Here is a 15626-nt window from a genome sequence, read left to right on the forward strand (position 1 = left end):
TGCCTCATGGGCAGATCAGAGCATTGTGACGCACATGAGACGTTATTGTTAGATCATTAGCCACAGTGATGCCACGGTTATGTTTCAAGTCTTCTCACACAGAACTTCAAATTGACTGAGCAACACAATATTACAGTTCATCAGTGCTATCGGCTTCGTATTTTAAAAGTTTGTTTTCGTATTTGCGGATTCTAGTCTTCCCGATCTCACAATGACGGAAGGAAACGAGGTAGGCCTCAGTAATAGTTTGATTTCAAAAGATTTCAAGTCTTTTAGAGATACGTTGACTATTTATGGCTTAAAAATGGTTAAAATGAGACTACACGTCCCTCTCTGCGTAGATCCCCTGTTATAGATTATATATATATATATATATATATATATATAAAGAGATTGCTAGTTTTGTGTGTGTAATTTAATTGAACTATTTTGCGTCCCATTAAAATGGAGCTTTAGTTTGTGGTGCTAGCTAATAAATTAATAAAAATAACAGCTTACTCAACAGGACTGTGTCTCCCGAAAGTGCCGTTGACAAAATACCTTGGTTGTTGTGGAGAGAGTGTTCAAAATGATAATTATTAACTATGGTAGTTGTTCAACGACGCTTTCAGCAAAAACACCCCAGGTCTATAGTTGAGTCAAGAAAATGTATGAATGAATACAAAAAAGTAAATATGGAATTCAAATGTCTTACTTATAACTGTCATTAGATCAGAAATGTCTAATACGCCTAGTTGACAGCAGATGTATGCTGTATAGCAGTTCACCATACAGGCAAGTTGTCAAGACAGCTTAAATTGTTAGTTGTCATGACAACCAGTTGTCATAGCAACACAATGACAGGGTGTAATTGTCAATGTTGCCTCGGTGTTCCCCAATTAGTGTTGCCTCCTCTTGAAAATACTACTGCTCAGTCCTCTCAGCATCGTGTAAGGGTGTTGTGAATCCTGTGGCCAAAAGCGACTGAATTTGTTGGAGCTGTTGCTATGGGGGTTGCTAGGGTGGTTATGGCAGTTGCTACGGTGTTGCTATGGCAGTTTAGGTGGTTGCTAGGGTGTCATTGGTTGCTTAGCTGTATAGCTATTCAGGTAAGGTTGCTTGGGTGTCACTGTGGTAATCAGGGTGGTTTATAGGGTCTTTGTATAGTACTTAAGGTGGTTGCTATGGTCATTGCAAGGGTGATGCTAGAATAGTTGTGGTTACTAGAGTAGTTACCAGGGTGCTGCATTGGTAGTCAAGGTGGTTGCTAAGATGTTGGTATGGTAATCAAGGGTTTTTTCTATGGTGGTTGCTAAGTTGTCATGATGGCAGTGGTTCCTAGGGTGTTGCTAGGTTAGTTGAGGTAGTTGCTATGGTAATTGAAGTGGTTGCTAGGCTGATTGCTAGGGCATTGCTAGGGGAGTCATGGTGGTTGCTAGGCTGCTGCGTGTCAGTAAGGAGAGAAAGAAGGATAGAAAGAGAGGGAGTGAAATGTTTGGCTTTTATGTTTATGTTGGAAAAACAAACAGCAGTACATCGACTGAATAAAAGAGGATATGACTTGCATTTCATTCCAAAATCCTGGAGGGACTGACTGCTGAGAATTAACTGATGACAACTAACTTTGTGTTTTCTCTTAGTCAAAGAAAAAATCTTTTGAGGAATCAAGAGCTGAGTGTAGCTCTACAACGAGGACCAAAAGGTTTGATGCAGGTTAGTATATGCCAAGTTCCTCTGTGCCCAAAGACCCACTGCTAAAATGGTCAAGTTCTACATGCCCTACCATACATCTTAAAAATAATACATGTGCTTTTGCAGATCTGGATCATATGAACCTCTCCCCCATGATACGCCACCTTGTGGAGAACATGACAGAAGAGTAAGAGAAAAAGTTTTAAAAAATTCAGTGTTTGCCTGTCGGATAATTAAGTTCCAATGTTCTAAAATTCTTTTCTCTTTTGCAGGCATTGGATAATTGTCCGTGAGGCTCTATGTGTGCCTGTGAGTTTGATTTCGCCACTTAAAATCTTCTGTATATTACTGTTCGATTATATATGGAGGGTTGATTTGAATATAAATTCTCTAATATTCTTTATTCTTTAATATTCCTCTCTGATGAAATTCTTAATTGTCTGATTTTGTTTACTCAGAGGACCAAAGAAGAAGTTGGCCATCTTTGTGCTATCATAGTGAAGAAAGTAGTCCAGACTGCTCAGTATTACTTGCTCCCAGTCCTCAGTGAAATTCTGGGTGTTCCTGTCTCATACGTATGTGGAATGACAAGATCAGGGCAACACACATTTTGGTATGTACAGTAATCACTGGAATGACTTGTTTATCCTTTTATTTTCGTAAAACACAAGATTTGACTGTTTATTACTACTGTACAAAATGCCACCCTCATGTAGCACTTCCTGACTGCAGATCATGTCCAAATAACATCCCTGTTGTGAATTAGCATGGGATTCATCGTCATGTTTTAATTGAAGTGAACTATGTGTAACTAGTTCTGCGTAACTAGTGTTGTCAGTTATACATGTGTTCTATATGCCTTGGAATAGGGTAAGCACCTCAGAGGCCAGGAGACCTGAAGGATCATCTCTACGCCAAGGATCTCAGGGGATAACAAATGAAATGCTCTTGGCAGCAGCCAAGAAAGAAGTCGATGAGATTTTGCAAGAATCTGTCAGAATAGTCAGCGGTTTGGATCCAGTTGTGCCTGCCTTACCACAGGGATATTCCTCCATCTCCAAAAAGAATGTGGATTTGACAGCCTCATGCACCATTAAGGACTCTGACTCTGGTCCTACTGCAGCACCCATGATGGCTGAGAACGCTAAAGCCTCAAGACTATCACAATCCATCCCCTTGCTCAACCAGTTTACAGGCACTGAATTTCAACAAAGGGCATCAAAGCAAGTGAGTGAGGTTTTGCTCAAAACTCTTGAGAATGAATCCCCAGTTAAGGAATTTGCTGAAGATGACGAGGAGTCAAACTCCAAAGCAGAAAGTCAAACAAACCTCTGTCAGGTTCATGCTATCTTTCCATCTGGTCCCCTGTCAGAGTCTCTTGCAGTTGCTCTAGTTGATGATATTATTGAATCCATGAAGGACAAAATGTCAGAGCAAGAGGTTCATTCAACATCATATGATGTTGTTGGATGTGTTATTGAGGGGATGAAAGATCTTTTGGAGAAAACACGAGCCCTAGGAACTGTTGTTCCCATGAAAAGGATCTACAGGACAACATCTCACAGAATGTTCAATGCTATTCAGAACATCGTGGGGAAATTGTTTTGCAAATCCTTTCACTCTGACAGTAAAAAAAAAATTACAGTGGCTTCTGCCATCAATGTCACTAGCCAAGTAATTGTATCCATGCAGAGTGAACTTCCCGATCTCAAGACTGCAGAAAATCTAGAGCAGGTAGAGCTGATTGATAAGATCCTTAGTGCTATGTTGAATGAAGTACAAGTGATTGACATTGGAACAGAAACAGACAGGTCACCAAGCCCTGGATTGCCATTGTCACACTCCTCAGGATGCATTCACTCAGAAATAGATGACCAAACCAAACTCCCCGGTACTTCTGTTCCCCCAGAAGTGTTTATCGAAAGGATTTCCCCTCTTCTGACGCACACTTTTGTTGACATGGATGCCGCTTCATTGTCTCCTGGATGTGCAAATGAAACCATCAGTAGTGTGTTAGACACCATCTTAGAATGGGAAAAACGTGTACCCATCACTGGAAGACTGGAGGAATTGATCACTGAAACACAAATAGGTCAATATTCCTGTGATATTGCAGATCGAGTACATAAAACACTAAAAAGTTATCATGGTCTTCAGACCATTTCCGTGCCAGTTGGAAAGAGTCTTTCAGATTCTATTCTGTGCAAATTAACATCTAGAGCTGAGGGAAAGAATGAAATTCCATCAGGGTTCGTTTACAGTTATGTAGAGGAGGCTGTGAAGCGACAACTCCTGTCATGTTTGTTCCCCTCAGCATCTTCTGAAAATCAAGAACATTTACAGAATAATCTAGAGACCTCAAAATCATCACCTGAGGTGTTTGGAAGTACAATGAACGTATTCACACAAGTGATGACCAACGAAGTCATGGTGGCACTCTCCACAGAGTTAAAGGAAAATGATTCTCCTGACTTGAAAGAATTAGTTAAGGAGGATCAGAAACTCTTAGACAAACAGGCACAGGACACTAAAACTAGATCATCCACCATTAACTCAAACAATCTGCCCCCTCGTAATTTTGAAGAACATACAGATTTGATGCAAAATAGTCAGTGTGAAGGAGTCACCAGTTCATGTCAGCTACGTATGTTAGAGTCCGACAAAAATGACTATGCCTCCTTGGTCTCCATGCTGGTCATTCGACTCCTGAAGAAAGTCAATAGCTTACACCAGGACATTGGCACCCACCAGGATGGACTTCCAGATAATGTGCTGGATATGTCTAGAGACGTGATTTGCAGGATTCTGTCTGAGCTCGATACAGCTTTTGGCATCACAGGCGATAAAAGTTATCCTCAGGATGTGAATTTTCACCAGATTTACAGAAGCGTTTACAAGGACCTTACGAGAGAGTATGGGTCTGAAGATGTGCTCCGTTCTGCCCTTGGAACACACAATCCATCGTTTGAATCATCACTGGTAGAAACGCTAACAAAAGAGATAACAAAGACCTGTAGCCAAACCAGCATACCAGCTTCTACACACCTCTCTCCAATTCAAGCTGAGGTTGGACAAGACCCAGGAAAGGAAAAGACCAAGAACAAAATGTTTCCAGTTTGGCTGAAGATGCCAACAATCAAGTCAAAGGTGGAGTATCATGCATATCATTTAGCTCATGGAGTTTTGTACTGTCATACAGCCATACTGTTCTATACACTACAAGATGTACTGTACCCAGTTGTAGGGTATATCTTTCATCCATACTGTCTATACACTACAAGATGTACTGCACCCAGTTGTAGGGTATATCTTTTAGTTACTATGTAACTATGTGTTCTTCAGAAATCAAAGAGAGGATCACAGAGTCTTCTTGTAAATCAAGCATCTCCTGTTGCAAACACGAGTAAGTTCATGGTGATATTTGAAGCAACACTTCAATTAGATCTAACTATTTTCATATTTTTACCTGCTGCAAATTAACCAGTTTGGATGAGGAGGATGTATAAAACATTCCCTCTTTTTTCACAGAGTTCAGTGAGACGCTGGCTGAGGTCACCAAGGCTCCTGTATCTGCTGGCCCACTGGAGATGCCACAGGAGGAAGAGACCGTAGGGTGCTGTTTCTTCAGGATGCCGAAATTCAAGTTCTCCTTCAAGGTGGCGTTCAGTTTCTATACGAGATGTTATTGTCATTTTAGACATTATGTGTACTAATGCTGATCACAGAGGCTACTGAGTGAAGAACAAATTGATGTAACATGATCTGTGAGTATGCAGTTTAGATATTTCTTTATTCATTACAATTTGAATTTGAAATAAATAATCTCTCTTACTTTATCAGAAAATAAGGAAAGGTGCTAAAATTGGGCATTGTGACAATGATAAGTCCTTTGAAAAGAACATCAATGTCTCAGGTAACTGAAACAACTAAATAAAATCAGATCAAAGTCTGAACACATAAAAATACATTCATTCACTGTAACATTGAGTATTCACTAAGTAGATGTGCTTGGAAAGTGTTGTTTTTTTCATCGCCATCTCTTTTTCAGCCTGTGCAACATCTTGTGAGACTCGGCTCAATGAGGCTACTGCTGAACTGACTACTTCTGAGAGCCAAACTAAACTGGAAGAGACTGCATCTAGGCTGACCAACACATATACTCCAGAGATGGGACTGTCTCACCTAGCTGTTTAAGTCACCTACATAGCTAAATGATCCTTTGGATCATCGGATCCTCTAAGAACTCTTCGGTCCTTTCAATTATATTCTTTTGAACCCCAATCTGGCTTATTATTGCATGCATATTGGTGTAACTTTGCCATTTGTTCTTCACTATGAGGATGACTACACACAGTGGTGCTTGAAAGTTTGTGAATCTGGTACAGGTTCTTTACATTTTGCCTTTAATTACTGTAATAAATGTAGCTTTTAAGGAAAAAAATAACATTAAATTATCATAGTTTGAAAAGGTATGTGAGCCATAACTGGAAAACACAACAATAGCTTCAATCAACCATTTCCACAAGCTATTGATCAGGAATATTGACTCATTCCTTCACACTGAAATACTTATAGTTCACCCATAATGATAGTTGGCTTTCTTGCATAACCCCCTGCTTCATGTTCTGTCACTACATTACTATTGGATTAAAGTCCAGATTTTAACTTGTGCATTTCAAAACATGAAATATTCTTTACCATAACTACTACTTGGTTTACTGACTGATATATTCCAAATAAATAATGGACTCATACCTCTCTAAAACATGAGCATATTAGGGAAGTTCACCTGCTCTAAGGAAGAGGTAGACCACTTCCTGCACAACACTCTGAGCGGTCCTGAAGAGGTAGACCACTTCCTGCACAACACTCTGAGCGGTCCTGAAGAGGTAGACCACTTCCTGCACAACACTCTGAGCGGTCCTGAAGAGGGAGAGTTAGGGTCCCTCAGAGCATCTCCCACGGTGGAGGTCAACACTAGAGAGCCCACCTGGAAGGAAGTTGCAGGTACAACAGGTCACACAGGAACCAGAAGAATGTCAGGTACCTCACCTTGTGAACGGGCACCAAATAAACGTGGGTGCAATTGTGCATAAATGTTAATACTCTCCTCATGATGCCGCCAGCATAATGTTATTACTATGCTGACAAAAGAGCCAATACATTTCTGGTGATCTCACCCAATTGGATAGGCATCAATTATTCAACACAACAGCAGATAAATTAAGCACTGCCTTTGTTAAATGAGACACTACTACACTACCTAAAGTAATGGACAATTCACTCATTTCAAGATACGTTCCGAAATCATTAAAAACAGCAGTGATCAAACCATCTCTCAAAAAAAAAATCGAACTTTGATCCTGATGACCTGGCTATAGGCCTATATCCAACCTCCCTTTTTGTCAAAAATATTTGAAAAAGTAATAGCAAAGCAACTTAAAACAATAAAAACAATATCAAGAAGACATCCAATCTGGCTTTAGAGCCTATCATCAATCACAACATGAAATGGCCTAGGAATAGGACTGGTGTTTAGCACAGAATGCAATCAGATTTGATGTGTACCCATGTGTATTGTATTTCCTATACACGGTGGCTCAGGTGCTTGCACTGCAGCCTCACAGCAAGAAGGCCATGGGTTCGATTCCCGCATGGGGGGCTGTTGGCTCTGGGGGCAGGTCCTCCCCAGACCTTCAGTGCTCAGGTGGGCTATCTCCCGGGCCTTTCTGTGTGGAGTTTGCATGTTCTCCCTGTGTTCACAAGGGTTTCCTCCACATAGAACCCCCACACATAAACATGCAACAGAAAAGATCGCTCCCTGTCCATCCCTGACCAAGATTGGACTGAACACTTGGCCTGGTCCCCGGGCGCCGAAAAAAAAGGCTGCCAACTGCTCCTGGCTGCCTTGAGGAAGGACAAGGACTCCAGGAAGGGTTAAAGGCAGAAGGCAAATTTCACCGGCGACCTCATCAGTGTTTGTGTGTGTGTCCTGTGTCGCCGCCAAACGCATGTGTGTGTGCTGTGTGACAATAAAACATGACTTTGACTTAGTAAAACTAAAATCACCTTTCAACTATATTAAGCAAATTTGTTATTTTGGACGAAAGGTCCAAAATCCCACTGAAATAGCTCCAACATGCTAATTGTCCTCTGAGCTTTGGGGCTTCAAACTGAGCAGCTCTATACAGCCAATGCTAACTACAGTCCCTCTGCCCTCACCTCACTGCCCTCCGTGCTGCACGTATGGCTTCCTTGTTACGAGGGAAAAGGTGAAGGGAAGGGAGTTAAGTCTCGAACGCTCTAAATACATTTGACATATCCCAATCAAATGCAGCATCGCTGTGTTCACACTCAAGGCAAACAGCACACTTGCAGATAGAGAAGAATGAAGGAAATAAAGCAGCTTTCTGGGGCATATTTTTATAAACAAGAAACATGAAGAGAAGTCAGAAATAGATGAAGGTATGTTACACGCCATCATTTATTGTCTTCTTGGCTCTTGTATGTGAAGGGGATTTCACAGCAGGGCAGTTGAGTTGGTGGCACCGCCACTGTTGTGCTTTAAAGCTTGTGTTTTAGTTGAGGCACTGCCATTGGTCTTATTCAGTGAAGCAGTTCCTGTTGTGTGAGACGAACTCTGCCATTGGTCTTATTCAGTGAAGCAGTTCATGTTGTGTGAGACGAACTCTGCCATTGGTCTTATTCAGTGAAGCAGTTCCTGTTGTGTGAGACGAACTCTGCCATTGGTCTTATTCAGTGAAGCAGTTCCTGTTGTGTGAGACTAATGGTTAAGAGTTCATATGTGGTCGTAATATTAATATTAATATTTATGACATTAAACTTTTTCAACTCAAAGTACCTTGGAAATTGTAGTCATCAAATATCAATGAAAAGGTCCACAGACTCATTCACAGAGAAGAGTTCTGAATATGTAATTGTTCTGAACCTCATTGGGTACTCAGACTGTAACCACACAGGACACTGAAATGGATGAGAAAGCCATTATTAGTTTCACTTAAAGGCAATTCTCGAAACGTCAGGGCCGTGTTCCCAGGGTTTCTGGGCGTAGAGTTGCATATGGAGGTTTCCATGGCAATAAAAGCCTCCATTATCAGTGCTGGGGGTGTGGTGACCTGGCTGTGTAAGCTGCTCAGAAAAGGGCTGCAGTCAGCAGGATTACACACCCATCATCAGTGTCATCCTCTTAATGAGACAGGCCATAAGACCTGCAGCACTCAGCCTGGGGATCGGGGGGCAGAGGCTCCTTGGGTCAGATAGAATTCAACACCTACATACCTTTATACATGAGGGATAAGAGTAGTGAGTGAAAAGTGAGATGATGCTCAACCACACTGGAATGTGCAGTCTGGCTCAAGACGCTCACACTCTGTCTTTCTAGGGAGCTTTTTGTAAGAGTGCCGTCATCTTCATCTGAAGATCAAAGGCTGCTCAGAACATTGATCTGCTTAGTTAGTTGTAAGTTTGGATGGCATAGTACACTGATAGGTCTGACAGTGTCATGTACCACATCTGATTACTCCCAGGTTCAAAACTCAACTCCATATCTCCATTAGGGGACATTTACTGAACTGAATGGCCAAAAATGCCTCAGAGTAGTTTAAGACACAGGATACATGCTGTCGTCTATAGTTATAAACTATAATAATCCGTCTGAAAAATTGTGGCAGTACTGGAATACTTGAAGTCATGTGCATAGTTATGTCACAGATTTACTTTATTGAAACTACAAAATGTCAAATGTCTGTGTGTGTCATATTCATATTTAATTACAATTAACTATAATTGTTACCTTAATATTTTGCATTTATATATGTATTTCCATTTTTATGATATATACAGTATATATAGATAGATAGATAGATATAACAAGTGCATAGGAAAGAGGGTCTGGCAGGAGAAGACTGCCCACCAAGTGTGAATAAAGGCTTCTAAAGACAACTGAAGGGCTCTATCTGTATAGGGGAGAGTGGAGCACCAGGGTTAAATATCATCATGAAAGTTGAATATCATCATTTGGAAATGAGGGAAATTCCCTAGTTTTAGAATATGCAAGCAGTATAGAGTAGAGCTGGACCCTGATGCACAGCACCTAGACACATTTGAAATCAAAACAAGGATTCTTTACGTACAACTCCAGGAACAGTGCGTCAAACCAGCGTGGACACATACATGACATGACACAAACACAAACACAAACATTGACACAAACACAAACATTGACACAAACACAAACACAAACACAAACACAAACATAACACAAACACAAACATGACACAAACACAAACATGACACAAACATGACACAAACACAAACATTGACAGACGATGAACTGAGGAAACACGAGGGTTTAAATACAGAGGACTAAATGGGAAAACAAGACACAGGTGGGCATGGAACAATTACACACACCAGGCAGTAACGAAAGGGGTGTGAACAAAGTCACAAGGGACAACAAAAGCACAGCGAACACAAGAAGTAAACAAAGAAGTACATGGCCAAACACATGGAACAGAAACACAAGACAGGGATAAACAAAGGCCACACATGAACCAGGATCATGACAATGAGTAAATAAAGAAAAAAAAATTATGCGGATTATGTGTTAAACTTTAAAAATCCTTTATTTTGCTAGCATGTCCATTTGGAATATTACAAACATTATTAATAGGCCATATTGGCACAATGAACCATAACAAGTTGAGGATGTTTATGTCTTTCAAAGGAGCCCTGCTAATTTTACATAACACATTTGACACAAATACAAGATCCAACACTTGATCCTTGGGTGAGGGAGCCAAACAACACATACAGACTACAAACAGATGATTTAAACAGAAGAGGTCTGTGTTTTAATTCAGCTTTAATATACAGCAAAACCAGAAACTATCAATGGAGGTTGAATGCTCATTCACTCTAATGTTACTGATTTCTTTACCGGACTGCATGTGTTTCTGAACTATAACTTAACCACTGTACTACACATGTTTTTAAAGAGCCATTTCATGAATACAACCACAGAGCAAGAGACAAAATGATTTGTGGTTTTGATCTCTTTTGCTTTGCTACTGTAAAAATACATGTAAGTGTATCATGTTATTGCATGGTGATGTTTACTATATACACATACAATTCTTTTCAGATGCAAGGCATCCAAAAGTACAATTTACATTTGATCTGTGAATAGTCTCCATTAACAGGTGTTATTGCTGTGTCAGCAGGGTTTAACTTGTGGCCTTAATTTGGAAGATGACTTTGCCTTCATAAGGTTCATAGAAGTTCTCGTAGCCGATGTTGTGAGCCACAACCCTACACTGGATCTTAGCAGAGCGCTGGCCAATCAGGTGGATTTTCACGGCCACTAGGGGATTCACATAAGATGGCTGCAGGGAAACAGGAAGGTGAGAGTCAATCCTTTAATGTTGTCTTATATGGAGGTCTCTAGAATGTCTCAGCAGACATTGTGCATTAAAACCCTTAAAGGTAAGAAAAACTAGCAATGTCTTCATTAAGTTTCATAATGCATTCTGCTATGGCTGGAAATGCATCCTATAATCTTGAGCAACAGACCCCAGGCGTGTTCTATTCTGTGCTCTATTCATGCATTAAAGGAGCACTTCACAACTCTAATCCAATATACGTTTGGTCAAATATAGCAAATGGATCCTCATGGTCTGTTCTGTGTGTTCTGGTGTTTGATCACAGTCCTGACTGTCAATGAGAGACAAACAGTCGCGTGGGCTGAGCCATACACTATTCCAGCCAATCAGCATTTCTGGAGGGGAGGGGAGGGGAGGGGTGTTCAAATATGAGAGACAACCTATCACCATGTGACGATGTGATCGTCCCTACAATTGTGGATTGTACACGTAAGCAGGGTGCACAAGCAGTTAGGAAATCTCATTGCAGTGCTAAAGGCAAGGCAAAATTGTAAAGAAACGTTTCAAATTACATTTTAAAAAAACTGACTGCCTACAATAACAGCAGTCAATGCAATAAAGAGTTGTTCCATCCACTGCAAAGATGAGCGTCATCAAGAGTCAGTTTACTGTATAACTGCTACCACCTCCATGTCCTTCCTACTCTGGTGAAATCAAGTTAAGTTCTCTTCATTTGTTAAACACACTTTCACTGAGCAGTGAGATTTAACATCTGCATTTGACCTATCCTGTACTTAGGAGCAGTGGGCACACTCTCACTAGGAGCAGGAGCAGGAGCAGTGGGCAGCAGCAGGGCCGTGCCCAGGGAGCAGTTAGGAAGTTAGGGCTCAAGGGCTTTTCAGCCATGGATGTTTAGGGAGGCGAATGCGCTGTTCGTTCACTCTCCACGCTCAAAATGTTCCTGCTGGTCCAGGCAATAGAGCCGACCTGAAGCCTGCTTCTCTAACCTTTAGGTAACCCCAAACCTGCTTCTCTAACCTTTAGGTAACCCCAAACCTGCTCCTTTAGGTAACCCCAAAACTGCGTCTCTAACCTTTAGGTAACCCCAAACCTGCGTCTCTAACCTTTAGGTAACCCCAAACCTGCGTCTCTAACCTTTTGGTAACCCCAAACCTGCTCCTTTAGGTAACCCCAAACCTGCGTATCTAACCTTTAGGTAACCCCAAACCTGCTCCTTTAGGTAACCCCAAAACCTTGAACATTGCAGCTTGAAAACAAACAAAGTCCCAGATATCAGCTTATTATGGGACAGATCCAACACTGATCTTGCTCAGACCTAGCGGAACAGGGCCCAATCAAACTCCAATCAAAGTCAACTGCTGATTATGACGGCGTGTACCTGCGCTTGCTTTCCATAGTAGGGGAAGTAGGAGAGGTCGAAGGTGCCGTTGGAGGGGAAGTACTCTATCCAGTCCACATTTTCATGTCCTTCCTGTATGGGCACAAATACAGACATTGGATACGTGATTCATACATTAAGATGTGAAGTACCCACAAGGCAAAGGCACACTGTCTGAAGAACCCACCAATGCAGTGCAGTTGACATAGGGCGCCATGCCAGTTCCGTTGTTGGGCAGGAAACTAATTATCTGTGGAAAAATAACACTGAATCTTTTATTTGAAACGATATATATATATATTTTCCCTTATCTGTAAAATGTGCTTTAACATTTGTTGTGGTTTGTTATTGGGTTTTGTCCTGCACCCTATTCATTTTGATGATGACACATGGCTTTGTTCCATTGTAGCCAAACGTAGGGTCTTCCAGTCCAGAACACTGTTCAAGCACGGATTGGTTGAAGGGGCAAGACCACTTTGTGTGTCCCGGAGCATCAAACGATGTCTGTAAATTGTAGTGTCCTGGCTTGCATTGGTGCATTCTATGGCAGCTTTCCTGTAGGGTGTCATTGTAAGCTTTAAGACACAAGAGGACAAAATCAGTGCCAAACTCGTTCAACACCAAATTAATATACCAATTTTATATAAATGAATAAAATGCGTGCAAATTCAGGTTAAATAATCTACTATCCTCTACGATTGGTTTTGAAGTCTCTTTTATTTGTGAATGAATTGGATCCTTACGGATGAGGAAGTCTCTCAGGCACTGGGCCATTCTGTCCAAGCTGCTCTTCTCAGACATGTTGTAAAACAACTCTAGGTTCTCCTCATTGTACACGTCCGGCCAAACCATTACTCCTATATGTGAAATCATAGAAGGCAAGAGGTTTATTAAAGCTTTAACTATGGTTTATTATAGCACTCTTGAAAATAGAAACACAAAATATTGCTACTTTACTCTCCAATTTAGCTCACAAAATTTTCGATTTGTATGTCCTCACCAGGCGAAAGTAATCGATCCTGGTAGTCTGGTGCATATGGATCGAGGGTGTACATCAGCGTCCATAAAGCCAGAGCAAACAGCGCCGTCATCACCACATAAAACGCCACATAGTACAGGCTGATGCAAACTGGTAGAGAGGGAAGCATTAACATGGGACTATCATCACAGACATGGAGGCTTATGAAGAGCATACAACCATTTAGTTAGGAACAAATTCATAACCACTGCCTTCAGCAAGCAAAGAGACGGCCGTTTAAGGTGAGCATGTCACTCACATGTGGGGACCTGCCAGTATCTTGTTAACCTACCAGTTGGCCTCTTAAAGACATGTCTGTCCTCTCCAAGGTGAGCTCTCTGCAAGGTGGTCATCTACTGTAATGCTCAGAGGACACTATTCTGGAGTGACTGCTTATCAGTTATTATACTTCTAAACACTGGGATGGTGATAAGGAGAAGTGCTCTTTATCACAAGGTCACGGCAAAGTTGCCGTGTTTGCTGTGTCAGCAGGAGAGTACCAAGTGAACCTGTTGGTGATTGAGTGAAAACCTTCAAGTAAGGACACACTAAAGGCAGACAAATATACAACTATATTAATTTCAACACACACTAGCAGGAGAGTACCAAGTGAACCTGTTGGTGATTGAGTGAAAACCTTCAAGTAAGGACACACTAAAGGCAGACAAATATACAACTATATTAATTTCAACACACACACTAAAGGCAGACAAATATACAACTATATTAATTTCAACACACACTAAAGGCAGACAACTATATTAATCTCAACAGACACACTAAAGGCAGACAAATATACAACTATATTAATTTCAACAGACACACTAAACAGCAACTGACAATGTAAGTGTGACTACATGGCTTTTTTAAAACAGATGCAGATATAATTGAGGTTGCCATGGAGTCAGTATTGTTTGTCCATACAAGTATCCAAAAGGGCATGGACCACAAAATCATTAAAAATAGAATACTTTAGATGACTTACATTCTACATATTACATTTTAAGCCTGAAACCTTGGCTGGAAACCAACATTGATCATAGGACTATGTATGTATATCTTGCCTTGAGTTCAAGCCCATAACATTGGTGAGTAATTTAGTATACTGTAATTCCTGATTAGTAACTGCACCGTATATCAGCTGCATCAAAGTATTTTATGTTATTTTAGTAAACAATTTGTGTATTTACACCTGTTTATTAGCCATGTTTTTCAATGTTAGGTCATCGAGTCAAAACTGTGCTAGTACATTTTGGGTCCTCTGTGTACCATTCAAGCAGCAGATCTACTTCACACTACCTGGTGCACGCGCATTTAGTGTGAGTACGAGAGAGAGAGAGAGAGAGAGAGAGCGAGAGAGAGAGAGAGAGACTGGAGAGGACTGGTCACAGGGCTTGTCTTTGTTGGTATCTGGTTGTAGCTAGATAATAGCTTATTCACTATGGCAAGAATTAAAGGCTATGGATATAAGCGGTTTATTCACTATGGCAAAACAAAAAGTTTACTAAATCAATGTTTAAACCGTGGTTATTAGCCGGGAAATAATATTACTCATTGCTAGTGTGACTCATGTCTGTAAATGTGACACTATTTCCATCTAAACCCTCCACCTTCATACATACCCCATTTGACAGGGGTCCTGCCCATAAACGTTCCATGGTCTGGGTTCCAGACAAAGCGCCCAAAGTCCTCACATCGTTGTCCACAGGTCCTCTTCTCCTTCAAGGTAGCCATCTCAGCCAATCAGATTGAAAGCTACAAAGAGAAAACCAACAATCTAACTGTAGAGTCATAAATACCATGACAGATTCATGTCCCCACTGTCTCGTATTATGCCGTACTGGCTCTGTCCCCTCTCCTACCCACCTTTAGTGTGAGATGGATGTCTCCTTTCTGTATTGGTCTCTTCATGGAACACCCAGGTGAGCATGGAATGTCTTTGCCCCGAGACTGCTTTATAAGCTCTGATAAGGACCAACTCAACTCCGTATGCACAAACTGGGTGGGCTGAGTGCTGGCACTGATATTGTGAAGTGGTGAGACTGTGGAAGGTAACCTTGTGTGGAAGGTTGTTACTCTTCGTCATCATAACCACACCAAACAACGGAGGGCCTATCAAAATCTCTTATCTTAGACT

The 15626-nt window shown here is 41.1% G+C and overlaps 1 protein-coding gene and 1 long non-coding RNA gene across 2 annotated transcripts; one reads left to right on the top strand and one right to left on the bottom strand.

Annotated features, from left to right (window-relative positions):
• Window positions 1–1642: 1642 nt before the first annotated feature.
• LOC116218096 lies at window positions 1643–2184 on the top strand. The gene is made up of 4 exons (XR_004162658.1): window positions 1643–1692; window positions 1798–1858; window positions 1944–1980; window positions 2130–2184. It is a non-coding gene; the product is annotated as an uncharacterized LOC116218096 (long non-coding RNA).
• An 8113-nt stretch (window positions 2185–10297) lies between these two features.
• LOC105896508 (ATPase H+/K+ transporting subunit beta) lies at window positions 10298–15594 on the bottom strand. The gene is made up of 8 exons (XM_031558170.2): window positions 15356–15594; window positions 15112–15244; window positions 13472–13600; window positions 13215–13328; window positions 12838–13046; window positions 12659–12721; window positions 12472–12564; window positions 10298–11075 (listed from the first exon to the last, which is right to left on the bottom strand). The coding sequence occupies exons 2-8, from the start codon at window positions 15221–15223 to the stop codon at window positions 10917–10919; spliced, it is 879 nt and encodes a 292-aa protein (XP_031414030.1). The 5' UTR covers window positions 15224–15244; window positions 15356–15594; the 3' UTR covers window positions 10298–10916.
• Between the last annotated feature and the right edge of the window lie 32 nt (window positions 15595–15626).

This window comes from Clupea harengus, chromosome 21, assembly GCF_900700415.2.
Source record: "Clupea harengus chromosome 21, Ch_v2.0.2, whole genome shotgun sequence".
In the NCBI taxonomy this organism is placed as follows: Eukaryota; Metazoa; Chordata; class Actinopteri; order Clupeiformes; family Clupeidae; genus Clupea; species Clupea harengus.